Genomic DNA, 19,288 nt, shown 5'->3' with positions numbered 1-19,288 from the left:
ACTCCGAGTCTCTCATCTCCCATGCATTCCAAAGGGAGAGTTCCCTCAGATCCTGAACTATGTGCATCATCAGGCTGCCAGACGGCAGCTCCCTGTAGACTAGTACTGGGGAGTTTCTTTCTTTTTGACAGACTTTTAGGTCTTTACTCTTCGTTGCATTGAGAAGGAATGACTAGAATTTCTTTTTATCACACTGTAGTTTTCCTTCAAGATTTGTGTTTGGTTGGTTGGTTTTATTGGCAAGCATCAATGCCGCATTACCCGTCGCTTTCCAGTCTTCATCGGGCTGCCGTGAGACCACTGGGAAGCACAGTGTTATCTGCACAAGGCTGGGACTGCTCCTTCACCACAGGGTCTGCAACAAAACAGGATGAAAGTCAGAGAACTCAGGGCTGGCCAGTGTGGGGAAGAGAATCATGACAAGTCCAACCCTGCCACAGGGACACAAAGAGACTGACTGGAAAGCAAGGGTCAGGAGGACAACAGAAAATATAGAATTACAGTTGTAGAGAAACTAAACACGGCACTTCCTCAGAGTACAAGCTCAACTACTGAGACTCGTGGAAAGAGAGGTACAGAAACACTAATTTCCCATCACTCAGAATTTCTACTAGTTTTTTACATGTGTCATTTTCCTTGAATACGAACATATCCAACCTTCGATTTTTCAAGGCATTGTAAGCGCAATAGTAAGTGCTTTGGAGGAGAGTGTGAATAAATAGGGCTACTAGAAGACCTATCAAGTTGAAGCAACAGCAGTTAAAAAATGTTTTAATAGAAGTATGATGTGTATTCAGAAATACAGACAGATCATGAATGACACATCATAAACACCATATATAAATACTAGCTGGTGGGAATGTACACTCTCGGAAAAGCAGCCTGGACCTACCTTAAAAAACAAAAAAAAAAAAGGAAATACCACGTGATCCAGAGATCCCACTTTTGGTATCTATCTGAAGAATATGAAGCCATCAACTCAAAAAACTGTACATGCCATAATGTTCACTGCAGCATTATTTACAATAGTTAGGATTTGATAACAACCTAAGTGCCCAATGGTAGAAGGATCAGTGGTACATCCACTATGGAATACTATTCAGCTACAAGGACAGATTTACAGCAAAAGTTGAAGGAGTTTAAGGGACAAAGTAACAAAGTAAGACAGGAAGATACAGACAAATATTGAATGATATCACCTATATAAAATAAGAAATCAAAGTAGATCAACTGAGTATGCAAAAGAATCATAAACTAGCAGATATTGATAACCAAAATGTGGTTTCTGAGGCTAGGAGGGGAAGTAAGGAGGTAGAAAGGATCAAAGGGATGGGTGGTAGGATGGGAAAAAAAATACAGAGATACAGAAATAGATGCAGATGGACGGTCTGTTGGTTCTTTTTCTTTGGAGAACCCTAACTAATGCATATCTTATGGCCAGGAAAAAATAAATAAGGCAATATTCTTAATCTAACTCAAAGGGTGAAAACAGTTTTCAGTTTTCTATGCCGGAAACTGGGAAGAGGACATCTGAGTTGCACTGATCTGAGATCTGGAAGGTAGGCCCTTTTAAGTCTGCTGTCTACTAATGCTAATGGGCTGGAACAGTCAAGACCACATAATAATGTATTCTGGTAAAATTTAATTCATCTCCAGAGAGGGGAAAGGGAGAAGGAATAGAGTGCACACTGTTCAAGATTCAGCTAGGCTGAAAATTGTCACCTCAATTCATAATGGACTAAGACAGGTCACAACACTGGAGATAAGATCTGCATATTTTCAGTCTCCTCTGTGACTTCTCTAAATCATCTCAAATTGTTAATCGGAGGAAATTTATTTGAGACAAACTTTATCAGTAGAGAGAAGTGTATGCCTGCAAATATATGGTACATATTCAGTTCTAAGTGAAACTTAAGAAGTCATCAATTCAGATAGGATTTTAATGAAGTCTTCCCTACTTACCTTTCCTCAAACTTCTTTTATTTCTATCTTTTAAAATATACTGTGTTGACCGTATTACTTTTAACTACTTTTTTTTTTTTGGTGGGAGGAATCCTTTTTGATTATGTTTCCACACAAATGTACAGATTTGAAAACTAATTTTAGATACCTGTGATCAATCAACCGAGGGCCATGGGGAAGGGGAAACAGACCAGACTCAAGCCAGCCATGTGGTGAACAAACAAAACTGCTGGGGATCAAAAACAGATCAGCAAAGCTGTCTCGATCTTCTAGAACCAGTGAGGCCAAATTCCAAGGACAATTCAGTCCAAATACCTAGAATTCTCTAGTCTGGCCTCAAAGATAAAAGGCAGTAAGTTTTTCCCTTTAATAATCAGTCCTGGAAACAGTCCCTGGAGACTCACAGAAGTAGGGGTGCTCCATGGCCTCTTTGGCAGTCAGTCTCTGTTGATGGTCATATCGCAGAAGTTTGTCCAAAAGATCTAGGGCCTCAGGACTGACAAGGTGTCTGTTCTCACTATGGATAAAGTTTTCCCAGCGTTTTCGTGAATGTCTGAGAAGAAAAGGGAAGCGTTAGTATTTGGATACTAAGTTCCACAACAATTCCTACTTATGAAGACTAAAGTCAAGAAGACTCATTCTTATTGGTAGCTGCCCCAACTTCTCATGATTATGATCATAATGACATGAAATTGACATATAAAATTAGGTAAAACTTCCACATCTGACTTAGAATTGGTGGAATCACCTTAGATTACTTCTCATGTCTCAGGCATCAATTTTAGTCAGTTCTGGGTGTGGCATGAGGTGACTTTTTACTGGCCAGCAGATATAATTAGTGCTACCTTCAGAAAAATGGAGGTTCCAGAAAATACTTTTTGAAAATCATCAACACATTTACTTTTCAGTATTATCAAACTATCTCTGAAAATGTGCCTTAAAAATTGCTTCTTTACAGAAAACCCACTATACAGAATAAGAATTATAAAATCTCTTACTCGAAGAAGAATCACAACTTCCTAAGATTATTTCCTGTTAAAATAAGCATATGTTGTAGCAGAAAGCATTTTTCTTTAACATTATGATTTTGTTTTCTATTTCCTATTGATAGATAAGTTATTCTCTTGGGTAAGTAACTGATAAGTAAATATACAAGTAACAATGTCCAAAGAACTCAAAATTAGTTAACAAAATACACACGGAATGAGAAAGGATATTTCAATTTTGGTGTGATCAGAAAGGTGGCAAGGCCTTTAGAAAGTGACTTCAGCTAACCTTTCCACTTCTTTTTCTTTCTCTCTTACTTACTGTCCCAGGATATCGTTGAAGTGTGGATCTAGGTCTATGTGATATTTCTTCAGATACCCATACAGCTCATCTGTACCCAGAACCTTGGCAATGCGAACAAGCTGAAACACAAAACAAACTGACCAAATCACTGAGCACAGAACTCACAGCACGTGGTGAGGATGATGCACCAAGCAACCTGACTTCCAAATCACTAAACTCCAGGAACCAGATACAGATCTGGGCCAGACAGACTGTACACCTATAGACATGAAGTTCACAGGAATGCAAATTTCCAAACTGCCTTTAAGATGGTAACACAATTTATGGCAATAATCTAAAATCTGACACTTATAGTGACATCACAATCTAATGATTAGAATCTAGTTTTATTAGACAAGGGAGTGCCTGACTTTTTCACAGACTCAGGTTGAAAGTGGGTATACACAGTATAATCTGTCTGTCTTTGGGGAACCTAGCTAGCAATATCAAGAAAATTTGTGAAATTCTTTATCCAAAAAGAAGTTTCTATGTAGAGACTAAGTGATGCTTTTTGGCTCAAGGACAGCGTCCCTATCAAAGGATGCTATCCTTTGGCATCTGTCCCCACATGTAAGAGCCACATGGTGTTTGCTCACCTGGTCATAGTTGTCCTGTCCGTGGAAGAAGGGTTCCTTTCGAAAGATCATGCTCGCTAACATACAGCCCAAACTCCACATGTCCAAGCTATAATCATACATCTGAGGAAATACAGAGCGTCAGTTAAAGGTATAACAAATGCATTTCTCTGAGCCAAATTTCTAGCCTTCAGTTGTTCCCTGCAGGTATTTTAGAACTCAAAGTGGGGAAGAAAAAAAAAAAGCTGAGGAAAAACTGAGTTATTGTCGTCTTAGGGTGAAATAAAGACTAGGTTTTAAATGTACCCCAATTAACTAAAGGGCAAATCCTAAGAAAAGCTCTAAGGAAATACATGAAGAATCCAGAGGCACTTTACCTGGTAGTCCACAAGAAGCTCCGGTCCCTTGAAGTATCTCGAGGCTACACGTACATTGTACTCCTGAGCAGGGTGATAGAACTCGGCCAGACCCCAGTCTATCAGTCGCAGCTACAAACACAACAGAATAGGACATGTGAAAGGAGTGTTCACAGATGCTGGTGCCTTAGATAACACACATTAGAGAACTATTCGATCACATAAAACATGTGAGTAAGTGCTAAAAAACTACACTTTCAGCAACTACATACGAGTTCTAAAGGGAGCACTTAGAATCTTTTCTTTTTTCCCAATTTAAGTTATCCTGGTTTATCATGCTCTCTAGATCAGCAGAGCTTAAGCTTTATGCCACTTACATGTGTAATACACTCCCCCATCAGCAACAGTTTTCAGTGTAAGGAGGGCTGGGGACATATACCCCACTCCAGGAATGAAGCACTCTAACTCTTTGTTAACTTACTACTATTTCACTCATTTTCTCACCAATTAGAGACAAACAGAATTGGATTTCAAAAATAGGAGGGACCCCAGTGTACTATTAAGACCAGGCAGACTGGTCTGAGGGTCATTAAGAAGTAGAAACTCAGCTGAAGTTTCTATCTTGAGGTTCTCCAGAAACCATGACCAAATTAAACAAGTTACTAGGGCTCAGCTACCTACTTTCCTTGTGTACTGTGCTTATGTAAAGTAGAAACCAACTCTGGAGACGGGGAAGTAACAGTAACACAAGTCCGCCAAAGAAAACAGGCAGCATGGGTCTCCAGAAACTACAGTACAGGCCAGCACTATGATCTACCTTAAGCCTTCCAATGAAAGGCTTGCTGCTACCTGGCTGTAATGGTACCTTTTTCTGTTGGTGATCTATCATGACATTGTGAGGTTTCACATCCCTGTGCATGATTCCTTTGCTGTGGCAGTAATCCAGAGCCTATTAGATAAGAAAGCACAGAGAAAAGTAAACAAACCCTCTACCACCCCCCAATGCAAGCATATTCTATGTTTGTGACAGCCTGACTCGAATATGGTCTCCCGAAGGGGCGGCTTACTCTCGGTAAAAAGAGAAAAAACAAGGCACCCCTTGTTTTCTGTGTCTAGTAGGGCTGGTAGCTGGTAGACAAGGAGCTATGGAGGGAATAAAGAGCTATAATGAAGGAACCTTAAAAGGAGGAGCTGACACACTTTAGACACTCCTCTCCAACATGTAGTAGACACCAATTTATTAGCCACCTGCTTTCATCCATTTGTTAGTCTAATTTGATGTGCTTAAAACCACATCTGGGGGGCCTCCCTGGTGGTGCAAGGGGTTAAGATGCAACCTATGAAGCTCACTGCAGCCACTATAGCACAAGTTTGATGCCCGGCCAGGGAGGTGACCCACATGGCGCAGGACTTCTCCTGACTCGCCTGGTGCTCCCCTCAGCAGTGTATTTCAGTCGATCTGCCTGTTCTGTTCCCCCACTCTGTCTCTGGTGAATCCTCTCATCCCCCAAAACTCTGGCCTGTACCCCAGTTCTTGTATGTATAAAAAAATCTTAAAAGAAAAAAAACCACATCTGGGAACATCACCAGAGTCCTCTCAGAGTGGTTCAAATGACAGGCAAGAGTCCCACAAAGACACGAAGATTTTAACGTGGCTCGTCTTAAGTAAATGCGCCCTGTGGGTTCTCTAGATTAACAAGCATTCTGAATATTAGTATTTTCTTTAACAACCATCCTTGGGCCAGTTAACCTTTAAGCATTTTAACTGTTTTATTACCCAAAGAGAGGAAACTCCTTCTTTAAGATAACTGATAAGCAGGTAAGATTTTTTTAAGTATACAAAAACCTTTTAGTTAATTTCTAGACCTGTGCAACTATGACCAAAATTTAGTTTTAGAAAGTTTCCATTACCTTAAGAATGTCTCTTAAACTTGCCTGCAGTTAATTACCACTGTCACCTCCACCCTACCACCTTCTCTCCTCCTCAGCACTAATCTGCTGTCTGTTGCTACAGATTTGCCTTTTTTTTGGACATTCATAGACAATAAGACACAAAATGTACTGAATGTAATATAACTTCTTGCACTCAGCTTCTTTCTGAGATTCATCCATGTTGCTTTTTTCTTGCTGAGTAGTATTCCATTGTATGGCTGTATAGACGAACATTTGGGTTGTTTCTACTTTTTGGCTACTATGAATAATGCTGCAATGAACATTTACATACAAGTCTTGGAGAGAGCATATATTTTCATTTCTCTTGGGTAGATTCCTGAGGATACAGTGCTGGCTTGTATATAAGTTCACATTTATTTCACATTAAACTTTTAAAGTTATGCCTATTTCCAAAATGACTATGCCTTTTTACATTCCTAGTGATGTACGAGGACTCTTTTCTCTATATACTTGCCAACCTCTCACCATCGATTTTTCACTATGGCCATTCTAGAGGATCTGAAATACTATCTTATGGTTTTGAGTTGTATTTCCCTAAAGAGTGATCAAGCTGACCATCTTTTTGTGTGCTTATGGCCATCCTTTATCTTCTTTGCACAAATGTTGATTCAAATATTGGTTTTCTGAGCGAGATTAGGATTTCTCAACCTCACCATCATTGACATTTTGGATCAGATAATTCTTTGGTTAGCAGAACTCCTGGCATCTACCCACCAAGATGCCAGTAGCAACTGTGACAACCAGAAATGGTTCCAGTCACTGCCAAATGTCTCCTGGAGGACAAAGCTGACCTGGCTATAAACCACTGGACTAGAGCAGCCATATGATCATAAAAGGCACCTCTTTACATGACAGGGACACATTAAAAAAAGAGAATCATCCCTCGGGTCAACATTCACCAGAACAAGAATATACAATGTATGATGCTTTTTATATGAAGGTCAAAAGCAAGCAAAAGTAGCTGTGGTGGAAGAGGTGAAAATTTAATCTTTGTTGGGTGGGGGGATGACGACAATGTTGAAGGGCCACAGGGGAATTTGGGGTAATTATAACATTCTTTATTAGCCCTGTCCAACAGAACTTTGTGAAATAAAAAATACTCAGTAACTACACTGTCCAATATGGTAGCCACTAGCTAATGATGCCAGAGCACTTGAAATGTTGTGAGACTAAGGAACTGCATTTTAAATCTTTCTTAATTTAAATAGTTCTCTGGAAAGCATAGTTCTGTGTGGATCTCGGTAAAGGTTTCACTTACGTAAAATCCAAAAAACTGTACACTTACAATGTGTTCACTTTGTTTATAAGTTCTACTTCAATTTATTTTTTCTCTGTTTTGTCTTACAGAAGTTGTAGCAAGATTCCACAGCACCTATGTGGTAGTGCCTTATGAAATGAGGGCTCCTGAGGATAGGCCTCCCTGAATCTGAATCAGGAGACCGGTTCTGTACAAAACCTCCATGAGTCACCCAGCAATCACCAGTCCTCAGTCTCAGTTTCTTCTACGTTTTCAATGAGGTGTTTCTTCCTTCCCACCCCCACTTCTTTTTCCATAAAGTTTAGCAAGTGTTGATGCTATTTTGCTCCATCTTTACCGAAAGGAATAAACCAATTAAGGTATTATTCACAATACCTGGGATGTGAAAAATACCCGATGAATGGCAAAGGCTGAACTAATACAGTAAGGGAATTAATTCCTTTGCCAAATTCACTAGTCAGACTCCCTCTGGAGCTACTGACATACTTTTAAATTCCTTTGGGAATTATTTCAGTTTTAAAATCTGGTCCAGTTTCTGACCATTAAGCATGAAAGACGCTTTTCAGGTTTTATCTGGAGTTCTAAGCCTCATTAGCAGAAGGTATGCTTTGAACATCTCTATGCCACCTCTGGAAAGCAGAGAGGAGGTCAACCACTGAGTCCCACCTGAAAGGCCAGCCTGTGAAAACCCGCATCATTGAGATGCCTCTACCTGATTCAAGGGCAACTGCTAGGTTACAGATCTTTACCTTTGGTGTCCGGCCAAAACCTTGATGACTTACTTAAAAAACAAACAAAAAATCACCAATTATGAGATTTGCTTTGTAGCTCTCATTGGGTGAGTGCCTAGGATTTTCTGGAAAGTACCTCCAGGAAAGGCACTAATTGGCACTGCAAACCTCATCCCCACCCACCAAGGTCTTCAACTTTAATTTGGAGAGAGCATGGAGAAGGTAGGGTAAATCAAGTTCTACCTTTTTCATCTTCTGGATCTTACTGACCCATCAGACTTAAAGTGAATCCTTAAATTCACTACCTAGGCTCTCTCTAATAACATGTGGTTTGTGCAACCAAACCATGTGTTATGAAGAAAACACATTCACTCCATAAAGCTACTTTCTTTAAATCCCAGTTCCCTAAAGCTTAGCCTTAATTTATCTTGGTCCTTTTATGGAACTGTTCACAATCCCATCAATAGTCTATCTTTACAATATTCCCTCAGTAATGCCAACATCTTAGTCATCTCTAAGAATCTCTTCTTTCAGAAATTCTTAATTGAAATCCATAGCAATGCCCGCCCTCCAAAAAAACTATATGACACTGCATATTATACATGCATTTTGAGGTGGCACTCAAAGCTTTTATTATATTCTTAGTGATTCTTGATCCTAAAAATCTTAGGAAGCATTGGTCTACTCTACTTTATAAACCTTTTTACCTAGACAAACTAAAAAAGATCAATCCTCCACTAAGCAGTGATGCTTCAGAATTTCAGTCTTGGGATTTCAGACTTACAAAAGTTAATAGGTAGATCTACTTTCCCTGCATGTCCAAGTTAACTAGCCAGAACTAGAGGGATAAGCTAGTGGGTAGACTTTCTACTCATGAGAATGGGATTAGGAGAAATTTGCAAAAGGACAGCTGCAAATGCCTGCCATTTCTGTATGCGTGTCAGTCCATAATGTGACTTCAATTCTCTGTCCACCAAGAGCTTCTACTCCACCACCTGCATTTAGATTTGGCGACACAATCTGTTTTGGTCAAAAGGGCAGTAGCAAACACGATACAAGCAGAAGCATGAAAAGTGCTTGCACACACTGAGTGCTTGTACACACTCGTGCTCCTAGGACTCTGAGACCACTATGGGAAGTGTCCCAGACTAACTTCCTGGAGAAGAGAACACAGCTATTCCAGCTGCCATTTCAGGTAAGTGAAAGCCCATTCTGGACCATGCTGCCCTAGTCAAGCTGACCCAGACCAAAAGACTGCCCCAGCTAACCCACGGAATTTTGAGAAATAAATCATTTGAAGATAAAAACCTCCCTAAATTCTTTGGGTATTAAGAAACATTCTGCCTGAGTCTTTGTCCTCTCAAAAACTTCTCTAATAAATAAGCCTGAGAAATCACTGTTTATAAATGCCACTTACTTTAAGTAGTTCATACATATAAAACCGGATATCAAAGTCTGTCAGGATCTGGTAAAGTTGCTGAAAACAGAGTTCAGAAAACAGAAAGTTAGTCTCGTTGCATCCTGTAAGCAAAAGGCAGTCATTATACATATACATATATATATTTTTTTAAATGTATGTCACTTCTTGGTGCCATATTTTTTTTTTTTTTAAAGATTTATTTATTTATACAAGCACTGGGTACAGTCAGAAGCGCGGGAGGGTGAGAGAATTCACCAGAGAGAGGGTGGGGAGCAGAGCAGGCAGAAGGACCGAAGTACACTGCTGAGGGGAGCAGCGGGCGGCAGGAGAGGTCTGCGCGCCATGTGGGACCCTCCTCTGGTGGCCGGGAAGCAGCCGGGGATCGAACCGGCACTGCAGAGGCTGCGGGCAGCTTTGCAACCCAGCGCTCAACCGCTGCGCCACTGGGGAGGCCCCATATACATATTGTTTAAACACTATACTTAGTGTTTAAATCACTAAAGAACCCAGGCCTTTTTACAACCTGATCTAGAACAAATGGGGACAAGACTAACGACTACAGTGTAATACTTCAGTGTTTGGAAGGGAAAAAAAATAAAGAATTCTAAGGGAAAAAACATTTAAGTCAACTTGAACCTTCAAAAACTTTTTTAATGCTCCATGATTTCAAGCCCACTATTATATTATTATGGAGTCCAAGTTGCCCAACTGTCCTCAGGCCAACTGCACTTCAAACTAACCAGCCCCACTGCAGTATTACATGCAGCTTTATTGAGCTGAGTTCTGAGAGGACAGCAAAACCTGAACTGCATTAGCCCATGTGGGTAAAACAGTAGTAAGGAAGTCGGCCTGTTCATGAAAGAAACAAGGAAAATGAACTGTTAGAGTTTTGGAGATGGTAAGAAGCTTGAAACATTTATACACCTCATTTTTCCCAAAACCAATTCCAGGCTGGGAAAATAGAACACTTCACAGGCAACAATAGATGGAACTTTAGGGTAAAGAAAATAGTAGTGGAATGAGATGCTAAAAAAAAAAAAAAAAAAAAAAAAGGAACAGGCAGTGGAACTGAAAATGACTGCCAGCGAAATTCACACAAATGAAAGAGAATTTAAAAAATTTCTAAGAGGCAGAATATCACTTACACATTCGGTTCATTAAAACCATCATAAACTCTTGGCAGAACTATACTATTTTTTTAAATAAATCTTATTTATTTTTAAGATTTATTTATACATACATACATACATACATACATACATACATACATACATACAGGCACTGGGTATATCAGAAGCGCAGGAGGGTGAGAGAACTCACCAGAGCCAGAGCAGGGAGCAGAACAGGCAGAGTGACAAAGTACACTGCTGAGGGGAGCAGCAGGCGGCAGGAGAGGTCTGCGCGCCATGTGGGACCCTCGCCCGGCAGCCGGGTTTTGAACCGGCGCTGCAGAGGCTGCGGGCAGCTTCGCAGCCCAGCCCTCAACCGCTGGACCACCGGGGAGGCCCTATACTATTATTTTTGATAACCAATTCCAAGTAAATCTTCCCCCCCATCAATCCAATCAACACTTTCTAAAATGTTAATCATCACACCTTTATTAACTTATTTCATTCCTTCCTTTATGGGAAGATTCACACAGTATAGAGAATCTCCCCAAGGGGCATACAACACCACTTGTGTCTGTGCAAAAGGGGGTATGTAAAACTACATGTTCACATTTCTTTGTATCTACCAGGAATGATATAAAAGAGATTAGTAAAAAATGGTTCATGTATAAGTGTGTGCAGGGGATAGGGGTGGTGGTGGTGGATAGCGAGGACACAGAAGAACACTTTTCACTTCATGCCTAATCTTATACTTTTGATCCATGTAATATACATGTTCAAAAATGACAAATTTGCCAATAATCAAACCTTATACAAATTTAAAAGAAGACTGGGACTTAGTTTCTTTCTGAAATGTCCTCTTTCAAGTTATTTCTCCCTTCAGTTCAGAATGTCTGGTTTCATCAAGCTCAGACAGTGGCCAGCTCAGGGCACTATGGAGAACGAAAGCACACAGAACAGAGGCCACACTGGAGGTGCCTTGGATCTGTTCCACCACCGGGGGCTGACCCTGGTTGGCAATGAACCACATTCAGGCACAAAGGTACAAATATGCCAACACTTCTCAGGAAAGATCGATCACGTAAAGCCAAGCTGTTTGTTTTCCCCCAGCTCTGCATAGCAGGAAGGTCTTTCAGCTAGCACACGAACAACCTGTGTGTACAGCCAAAGATACCATCTCTTTGGACATCAAATCAGCTTCTCCTCTGAGAGTTAACAAAATCACTCCTAGAGACTCTGCCAAGTCAAACCTCAAGTCAGTAAATAGACCATGAAAGTGAAAAGAGCATTTTCTTCTAACCCTCAGACGGCTGCAGTATTTTATTTCCAGAAAACCAATATGGGCCATTTTATTATCTGGACTTTTTCTCATATAGTGTGGTATCTGTACCAAGCAGCTGTGTATGTTTAACATCTGTAATGTTTAACCACCTGCGCCTAATATTCAGGACTCACCAGGGTCCACAGTCTGGTCTCCAACTCCCACAGCTGTCTCCAGGCAGTCCCCTCGGAGATATCCCTCCAACCATACAAGCCCGTGTCTGCCACCTCCCTTCTTCCTTCTCCAATGTCCCTGCCTTCCTCCCAAACCTGGAATACCCTGCCCCTTAAGGGTCAAACCCTATCTTAGAGCCACAGAGCTCTTTCTCTGAACCCCCACACTGTTTATTGTCCATTTGGAAACTGACAGCAGCAGGGACCCCAGGGTTAACATTCCTTACTCAAGTACTGGGCAGGGACCTCAAGTTCTCAAGATACTTTCTTCTTCTGTGGGGAACAATGGGCTGCTTCACTTTGCCCTCACCCCAATAATCACAGGCCAGCATCCCTGCATAGGGAGACATACACAAAGGGGAAAAACAGGGGCCATGGCAGGTGGTAGTCACTACTGTGATGATTCCAAGATTCTGAATTTCCCTCCCTCCAATCTGTCAAGGGGTCCACCAAAGAACTCGACCCATAATCAGAGTCCTAACATACAAGACAGAAAAGCATTAGCTTTATGTACCCCACACCGCGTATGCTCATTCTGTCTGTGCACAGAAGAGAGTCAATGAAGATCTGTCTCTGATGACATTCACCTCATTGGAACAAAATAAAAACCATCTCCTGATAAACAGAAAGAAGAACTAAGCATCCGTGACAAATTAGAAAGGGAAACTTCACAAGAACCGTACTTTGCTCCATTCTTAACCAGCTCTGTGGAGAACGTTATCTACCAATGAACTGCAAAATGTTGGCAGGAAGTTAGCTTTGCTTACATTTTCATAAATGACTTATCAGAAACAAAACAAGCCTATGCTTCCCGGAAGATAAAAGCACTGAGGAAGAAACTATTCACCAATCATCTTTTGGCTCCAAAGCCTCAAGCGCCTTGGCATTTCCCTAGAAATCAGTTCCACCCTAGGATTACCCCCTGAGGGCCTGGTAGCTATTTCCTGGGACTTTTAATTAACTTCAGAGAGCCTGAGGAAAAGAATGACCAAAAAAAATGCAATTTGATCCACAGACTCAGGGACTCTTTGGGTCTAAAACCAACAGTCAGAGAGGATGGTCACAAGTGGACCTCACTTCTGAACATGCACAGGTCCTTAGACCTTAACTTTTGCTCAGTTGTGTCATGATCACGAGAGCCCAAGGCCTCATCCCATTTCTCACCCCACACTTTACGAAGGTTCCCAGCTAGATGTGGGAATCATCAACAGCAAACTCTCACCCTGCGCACAAAATCTGCACATTCCCTGACATACACAACTCAGTCGATGCCCAGAAACCCCAGGGGTCCCCACACAGGGAGAAGAAAAAACTGGGGGAATGGGATATAAAGTGAAAATCAAAAGCTATTTAATATAGTAGTTACTAGTTTCAGAACTGTTAACTTGTAACTCCAAAATCCAGAATGAAACCAAGACCAACATTTTTAGAAATCTAAGGAACTCATAATCAAGCAAATCTGTATTACTACAAATGACTTAAAAATGTCATTTAAGTCTTACAAGCAAATGACAAATATATCAATGACTTATAACAATAATAAAATTTGTTCACCTGAATAAGTAAACTATTCTGTTAACTCATCTGCTCCACATCAATCTCAAACAGCGTAAACATGGCCTCAAGACAGCAGCTAGTCAAAGCCTACCTTTATGTTGAGATGTAGAAATTCTCCATAGACCAATAAAGGCCTACCATCGTTTTTAATATATCTAATGATATATTTTACTTATTATGTACATTCACATTTTTATTGACACTCTTCCAAAGGCATACAACACTGAGAAGCATGTTTCAATAGAAACTTTTTCTTTACCTAAAAATGCTATCTTAGTTGCCTGGAGACTTTTGAGTTTGGGTACCTTCTGTAAATCTTCACACTCCAACTTTTAGAGACTGGCTTTTCTGGAGTTTTGTCTTTTGTTCTAAGTATTACCATGCAGCCATCAACAAATTCCAAATAATCAACATCACAAAGACCATGTTCTCCAGACGCAGCGCAACCAAATTAGGAATAAACACTGAAAACCTAAAAGGATCCTGAATCATATATTTATAAACATAGTTATGAAGGACAGTACTGGGAAGCTAATTACTGAGAAAATTTTGAATACAGACAACATCGTATACGACATTACTTAATAGAAGTTAATACTCGGAAGTATAATAATAATAACAATAATTATATTGTGGTTATGTAAGAAAATGTCTTAATTCCAGTGCCAGTACTTTTAGGGGTGAAGTAGCAGAATGGAATGTCTACAACCTACTTTAAGATGACCAAAGCAAAATAGAGATAAAAGGGAGAGAGAGAGAAACAACTAGTAAATCTTCTTTTTCCAATTTTCAGTAGATTTAAAAAATTCCAAACTGCAAAGTTTGGGAAGGAAAACTCAAATCCACAAGCTTGGAATTTGTACTTCTAATTTACAAACTAGCTAGAAGTGAGCTCCATAACCATGGATTGTAGCCAAAATGCTGCACAGGTTACACAGACTTAAAAGTACATTTATCAACAACCAAGAAAGAAACAAACAAATCTTGAGCTGACTTCTACTCAAGAAGTTAAGGGGGAAAACTAGTAAAAACCTCAAGGAGGTTGAATGAAGAAAATATTTAAGAGAGAAAACAACAACATCTGAGCAATAAAACTAAAAGCTGGCTCTCTGAAAAGTATTACTAAGAGATTTCTAGCAAGACAGCTATTTCTTCAAAAAAGAGAAATAACAGTAAAAGTAAAATAATGATAAAATGTAAAGGAAAGCAAAATTACAGACAAAATTAAGTCCTCAGAGAAGTCTAACAATATTAAAACAAAAAAATGGAAAGTGGGCAAATATTATCCAAATACACTCAAGAAAAGATAGAAAAATCAGGAAAGACATTTAACTTACAGTATATTTTAAAAGGAAAATGTAGTGAAATGACGGCGATCACCTTTCAGGACTGACTCGAAATGAAGAAAACACTCTGAGGGATACTTAATTATATTTGGGCAAAATTCATGTTCCAAATGGAAAACATGGTGTGAGCTAAAATTGATGGTTGGATATGAGATTGGTAAATTTGTACCCTATTATCAATTGTATCAATAAAAAATATTAAAAAGAATGGGTTGTGGGCTTTATCACTGGTGATTCACCCCTGATATTAAACCTGGAACAGAGTTCCACTGAGCGATAGCTTAAAATCTATTATTAATACAATTAACAGTAAAATGAGAAGGAAAAAAAAAAAAAAACCCAAACCAAAGTTTTCTAAGTAAGATGAACAGAGGGCCTCCCTCGGTGGCGCAGCGGTTGATCACTGGGCTGCAAAGCTGCCCGCAGCCTCTGCAGCGCTGGTTCAATCCCTGGCTGCTCCCACATGGCGCATAGACCTCACCCGCCGATCCCCTCAGCAGTGTACTTCTTCGTCAGTCTGCCTGTTCTGCTCCCTGCTCTGGCTCTGGTGAATTCTCTCACCCTCCCGCGCTTCTGACTGTAACCAGTGCTCATATAAATAAATAATCTTAAAAAAAAAAAAAAAAAAAAAAGATGGACAGAGAAGAAAATGAGAAGTCTGAAGGACAGTAAGAACCTAAGCAACTGCCATGTTCTAATATCTGAAAAAGATTTCTACCTGAAAATTTAACAATTTCAGCCCACTAAAATAGCATGAATATTTTTAATATTCAAAGGAGACTTCCAGTTAAACAAGGTAGATAAAACATTTTTTTTGGGTGCCTCTTCCCAAAGTTTCTTTAAAATAACAGTGAAAGGAGTGGGAGAGAGGATTAACTCACAAGATCCAAGAGAATGGAAGAGTCAACATGAGAAGCTAGAAGCCAGGTGTCCAACTGACTTAGCAGACCAAAAAAAAGCTGAAAATCCTGCCAACGGTGGAAGGGTCTAGCAGCAAAAAGCTTCAAATTGAAAAGCTAGCTGTAAAAGGCTCAGGAATGTTGACTCCAGGTATCAAAGAAAAAGGGTAAACAGACTGAGCCGAATACAGGAAAATAAGTTTAAAACTCATTTACAGGGGAATTAAGTGCAAGTTAATGCACTTACATGGCAATCTGCACTTTAGAGCATCACTCTCAAAGAAGAGCAACATTCAAAAACCAGGACATTTCAGACAACTGTAATAGACAAAAACACACAAAAAAGGTATTTGGAAGAAAAACAGAAAAGGCATGAAGAAAACAATGGTCAAAAAAAATTCTCAGCAGGAAAACAGAAGATATTACATAAAACACAGAAGAACAGAATACTATTTTTAAGAGTTCAGAGAACAAAGTAGAGCTCTAAGATATGATATCTAACATTAGAATGAGTTCTAGAAAGTGAGAACAAAAAAGAAAGGGAAGAAAATCAAAGAACATTAAAAATACTTCCCCCCAAACGGAAGGACATGAGTTTCTAGACTGAAAAAGCCCAGCAAGTGTCCAGACCAGAAGATGAAAGTGACATATACAAAGGCACAATTTTGTGAAATTTCAGGAGGAGGAAGAGAAAATCCTAAAAGCTTTCAGAAGAGAAAACAAACACAGAAAGTGATCACATAAGATGATGCCAGAATGACAGACTCTTCAAAATTCTGGGAAAATTCTTAATTACCACCCAGAATTCTATTCCATGAAAAATAAATTGGGAAGATAAAATCAAGATAGTTTCAGATATGACAGCCCCTCCAAAATATCAATTTCCAACGACCCTTTAAAAAGAAGTTACTACAAAATATGTACTGTCAAACCATACCCTTTGAGGTTTAAAAGCAGAGAGAAATAAGATTTCTCTAGGGAATTAAAAATTCCCGTTGAGCCTCCTGGTGGCAGAGGGGTTAAAGACACAGCGCTATCAAGGTATTGCCAGCCACTGCAGCACAAGTTCGATCCCCAGCCAAGGAGCTAACCCACACGGGGCAGCAAACTTCTCCTGTCTCACCCACTGCTCCCCTCAGCAGTGTCTTTCAGTCAGTCCGCCTGCTCTGCTCCCCGCTCTGTCTCTGATGAATCCTCTCACCCTCTCACCTCTGGCGTACACCCTAGTTCTTGTACGCATAAATAAATCTTTTTTAAAAAATTCCTGTTAACTGATTTTCAGCGTATTATTATATCAAGAGGGCAGCTGTCAATTTATGAAACAAAAGTCTTAGGTAAAATTTTATGTATATGACTAGAATGAAACACAAACATTTAAAACTTAGGGACTCCACTATGAAGTTCCATTAAACCAGCTTTTAAACTTCTGCATCAGGAAAATGTTTTGGTTTCATTAAAGCCCATCTCTAAGAAACACACACACATTCCCACTTGTTACACCTTGATAAACTTGTCATTCATGGTAAAAATGTGATCAGCTATGTATGTCAGCACAGTACCCCACCCTAAGCACCGCTATGACAGCTAGTGAAAAAATGTACATCCCACTTAAGAGCTCACTATTGAGTCACTCTTAAGAAGTCAACAGACATTAGCAAGGAAACCTGCTACACATGGGAAGTTTTAAGATACATAAAACTTGCTTTCTTGTTGTTTTATAAGCCACCAGTCTTTTATTTATTCTTTACCAATTAACCTAATTTTTGAGTAATTTTAGGGTGATTACCTAAGAAAAATTAAATGTGAGGACAAGGTGCTTTTATTTTTAGCCAAAAGTGTCACTCCTGATACCAGCATCTCTTAACTGCTAATTTGGTTTTGCCTCTAACTTTCATCACAAAATCACAAGCGTTTTATTCAGTGATAGCTATAATCACCTAAATGATTTAGAGAACCAAAGTTCTCTAAATGCCCCTGGAAATCAACACCATTATTTTGTTCTTATATTGGTCTTCAAATTATGTTCTATCATGTCCCCGTCCCTCCACCTCCAAATCCTTATCAGAGGTTAAGGCTGCAGTGTTTGAACAATGATAAAAACAAATTCATGAAAAAAAATAGCTTTAAATGATACTTTCAGAAAAATAATCTAAAGTCTATATTAACATGCATTAAAAATGCAAGAAATGTAAATAACCCCGGACAGAGCTGTGCTAAAAGCACGGTGATCCTTAACTAGCTCTTCCTATCACTGGCTCTGTGGACAGCCTGCATGAACATACTCATCTGGCAGCTGAGTCAGTGCACTGCTTCTTTTCACAGGAGCCCTGTATCCATTTATCACTTTCTATCTGCAATGTTAAGATTCCTACAGAAGTCAAAGTTAACATCTACCTAAAGCTATGCTGTCTAAAACAGGATTGTTATAGATGTGGCAACAGCTTAGGCCCGGTCCACCAGTTATTTCCAGAATAAGCAAGGCAGAGTAGCGAGTAATTTCATCAAAAGCAAAAACCCTAGCCACTTTCTGAATCCTGTACTCACATGATAAGGAATCTAATTGTTATTTCCTCATCTTACTAATGACCTTCCTGGCCCCCTTCTGTTTAGACTATAAACAGCACTTATTGTCACCTCCCAATCCTCCATTACCCCATGCCAAAAATAAACAAAAAAGTATATACGCACCTTAAAATCTGTATTATTGATATATTCAAATACCAAAGCTGGTGTCTTTGACTGCAAGAAAAAAAATATTTATGTCTTTTAAGTATTCAAACAATATACAATTTGCTTCTATCATACTGCCCCATCCCCAGATCTCATTTAAATGACAGAGATTTACTCATCATGGAGGGTCTATTCAAGAAAATATCCCCTTATAATTTATGGTACCTAGAATTTGTTTCACAGTATACCTGGGGAAGGTGGGGACAGATGTAACAAAGCTGGCCAGGAACTGTTAACTGCTAAAACTGGGTGCTGTGTGTAGGGAGGTTCATTATTTTTGAAAATGTTTGAAATTTTTCATAATAAAGGTTCTTATTCTGACTAACCTATCAGTGAGCCCGGCACATTATATGAAGATTTACACTGCAGTGTTCTAGTGTGCCAACTACAAAAGGAGAGACTTAAGTCAGATACTGTTGGCTGAGTTATCACAAGTCCTGGAAATCTACCATAAATTTTTTTCAGGGTCTAAAAGGAACATATAACATAAAACTACTGTGTTGGCTAGAGACCAGTAGAGAATCCCTCACCCTACAAAGCAGATGTGTTGTCCCACCACACCCCCAACC

At 39.6% G+C, this 19,288-nt stretch overlaps 1 protein-coding gene across 1 annotated transcript in view; it reads right to left on the bottom strand.

Moving 5' to 3' along the window:
- Positions 1-278: 278 nt before the first annotated feature.
- CSNK2A2 (casein kinase 2 alpha 2) overlaps positions 279-19,288 on the bottom strand; it is a gene marked incomplete at both ends in the record, with an annotated part of 30,703 nt that continues 11,693 nt past the window's right edge. Inside the window, 8 exons of the mRNA XM_084257698.1 lie at positions 279-355; positions 2,367-2,515; positions 3,271-3,371; positions 3,888-3,989; positions 4,244-4,354; positions 5,088-5,171; positions 9,582-9,641; positions 18,678-18,728. Of these exons, the coding sequence (XP_084113824.1) occupies positions 279-355; positions 2,367-2,515; positions 3,271-3,371; positions 3,888-3,989; positions 4,244-4,354; positions 5,088-5,171; positions 9,582-9,641; positions 18,678-18,728 (735 nt within the window). The remainder of the gene's footprint in view (positions 356-2,366; positions 2,516-3,270; positions 3,372-3,887; positions 3,990-4,243; positions 4,355-5,087; positions 5,172-9,581; positions 9,642-18,677; positions 18,729-19,288) is intronic.

The sequence above is a fragment of the Talpa europaea genome (genome assembly GCF_964194135.1).
Source record: "Talpa europaea genome assembly, chromosome: 16".
In the NCBI taxonomy this organism is placed as follows: Eukaryota; Metazoa; Chordata; class Mammalia; order Eulipotyphla; family Talpidae; genus Talpa; species Talpa europaea.
This window is presented reverse-complemented; position numbering and strand designations above follow the sequence as displayed.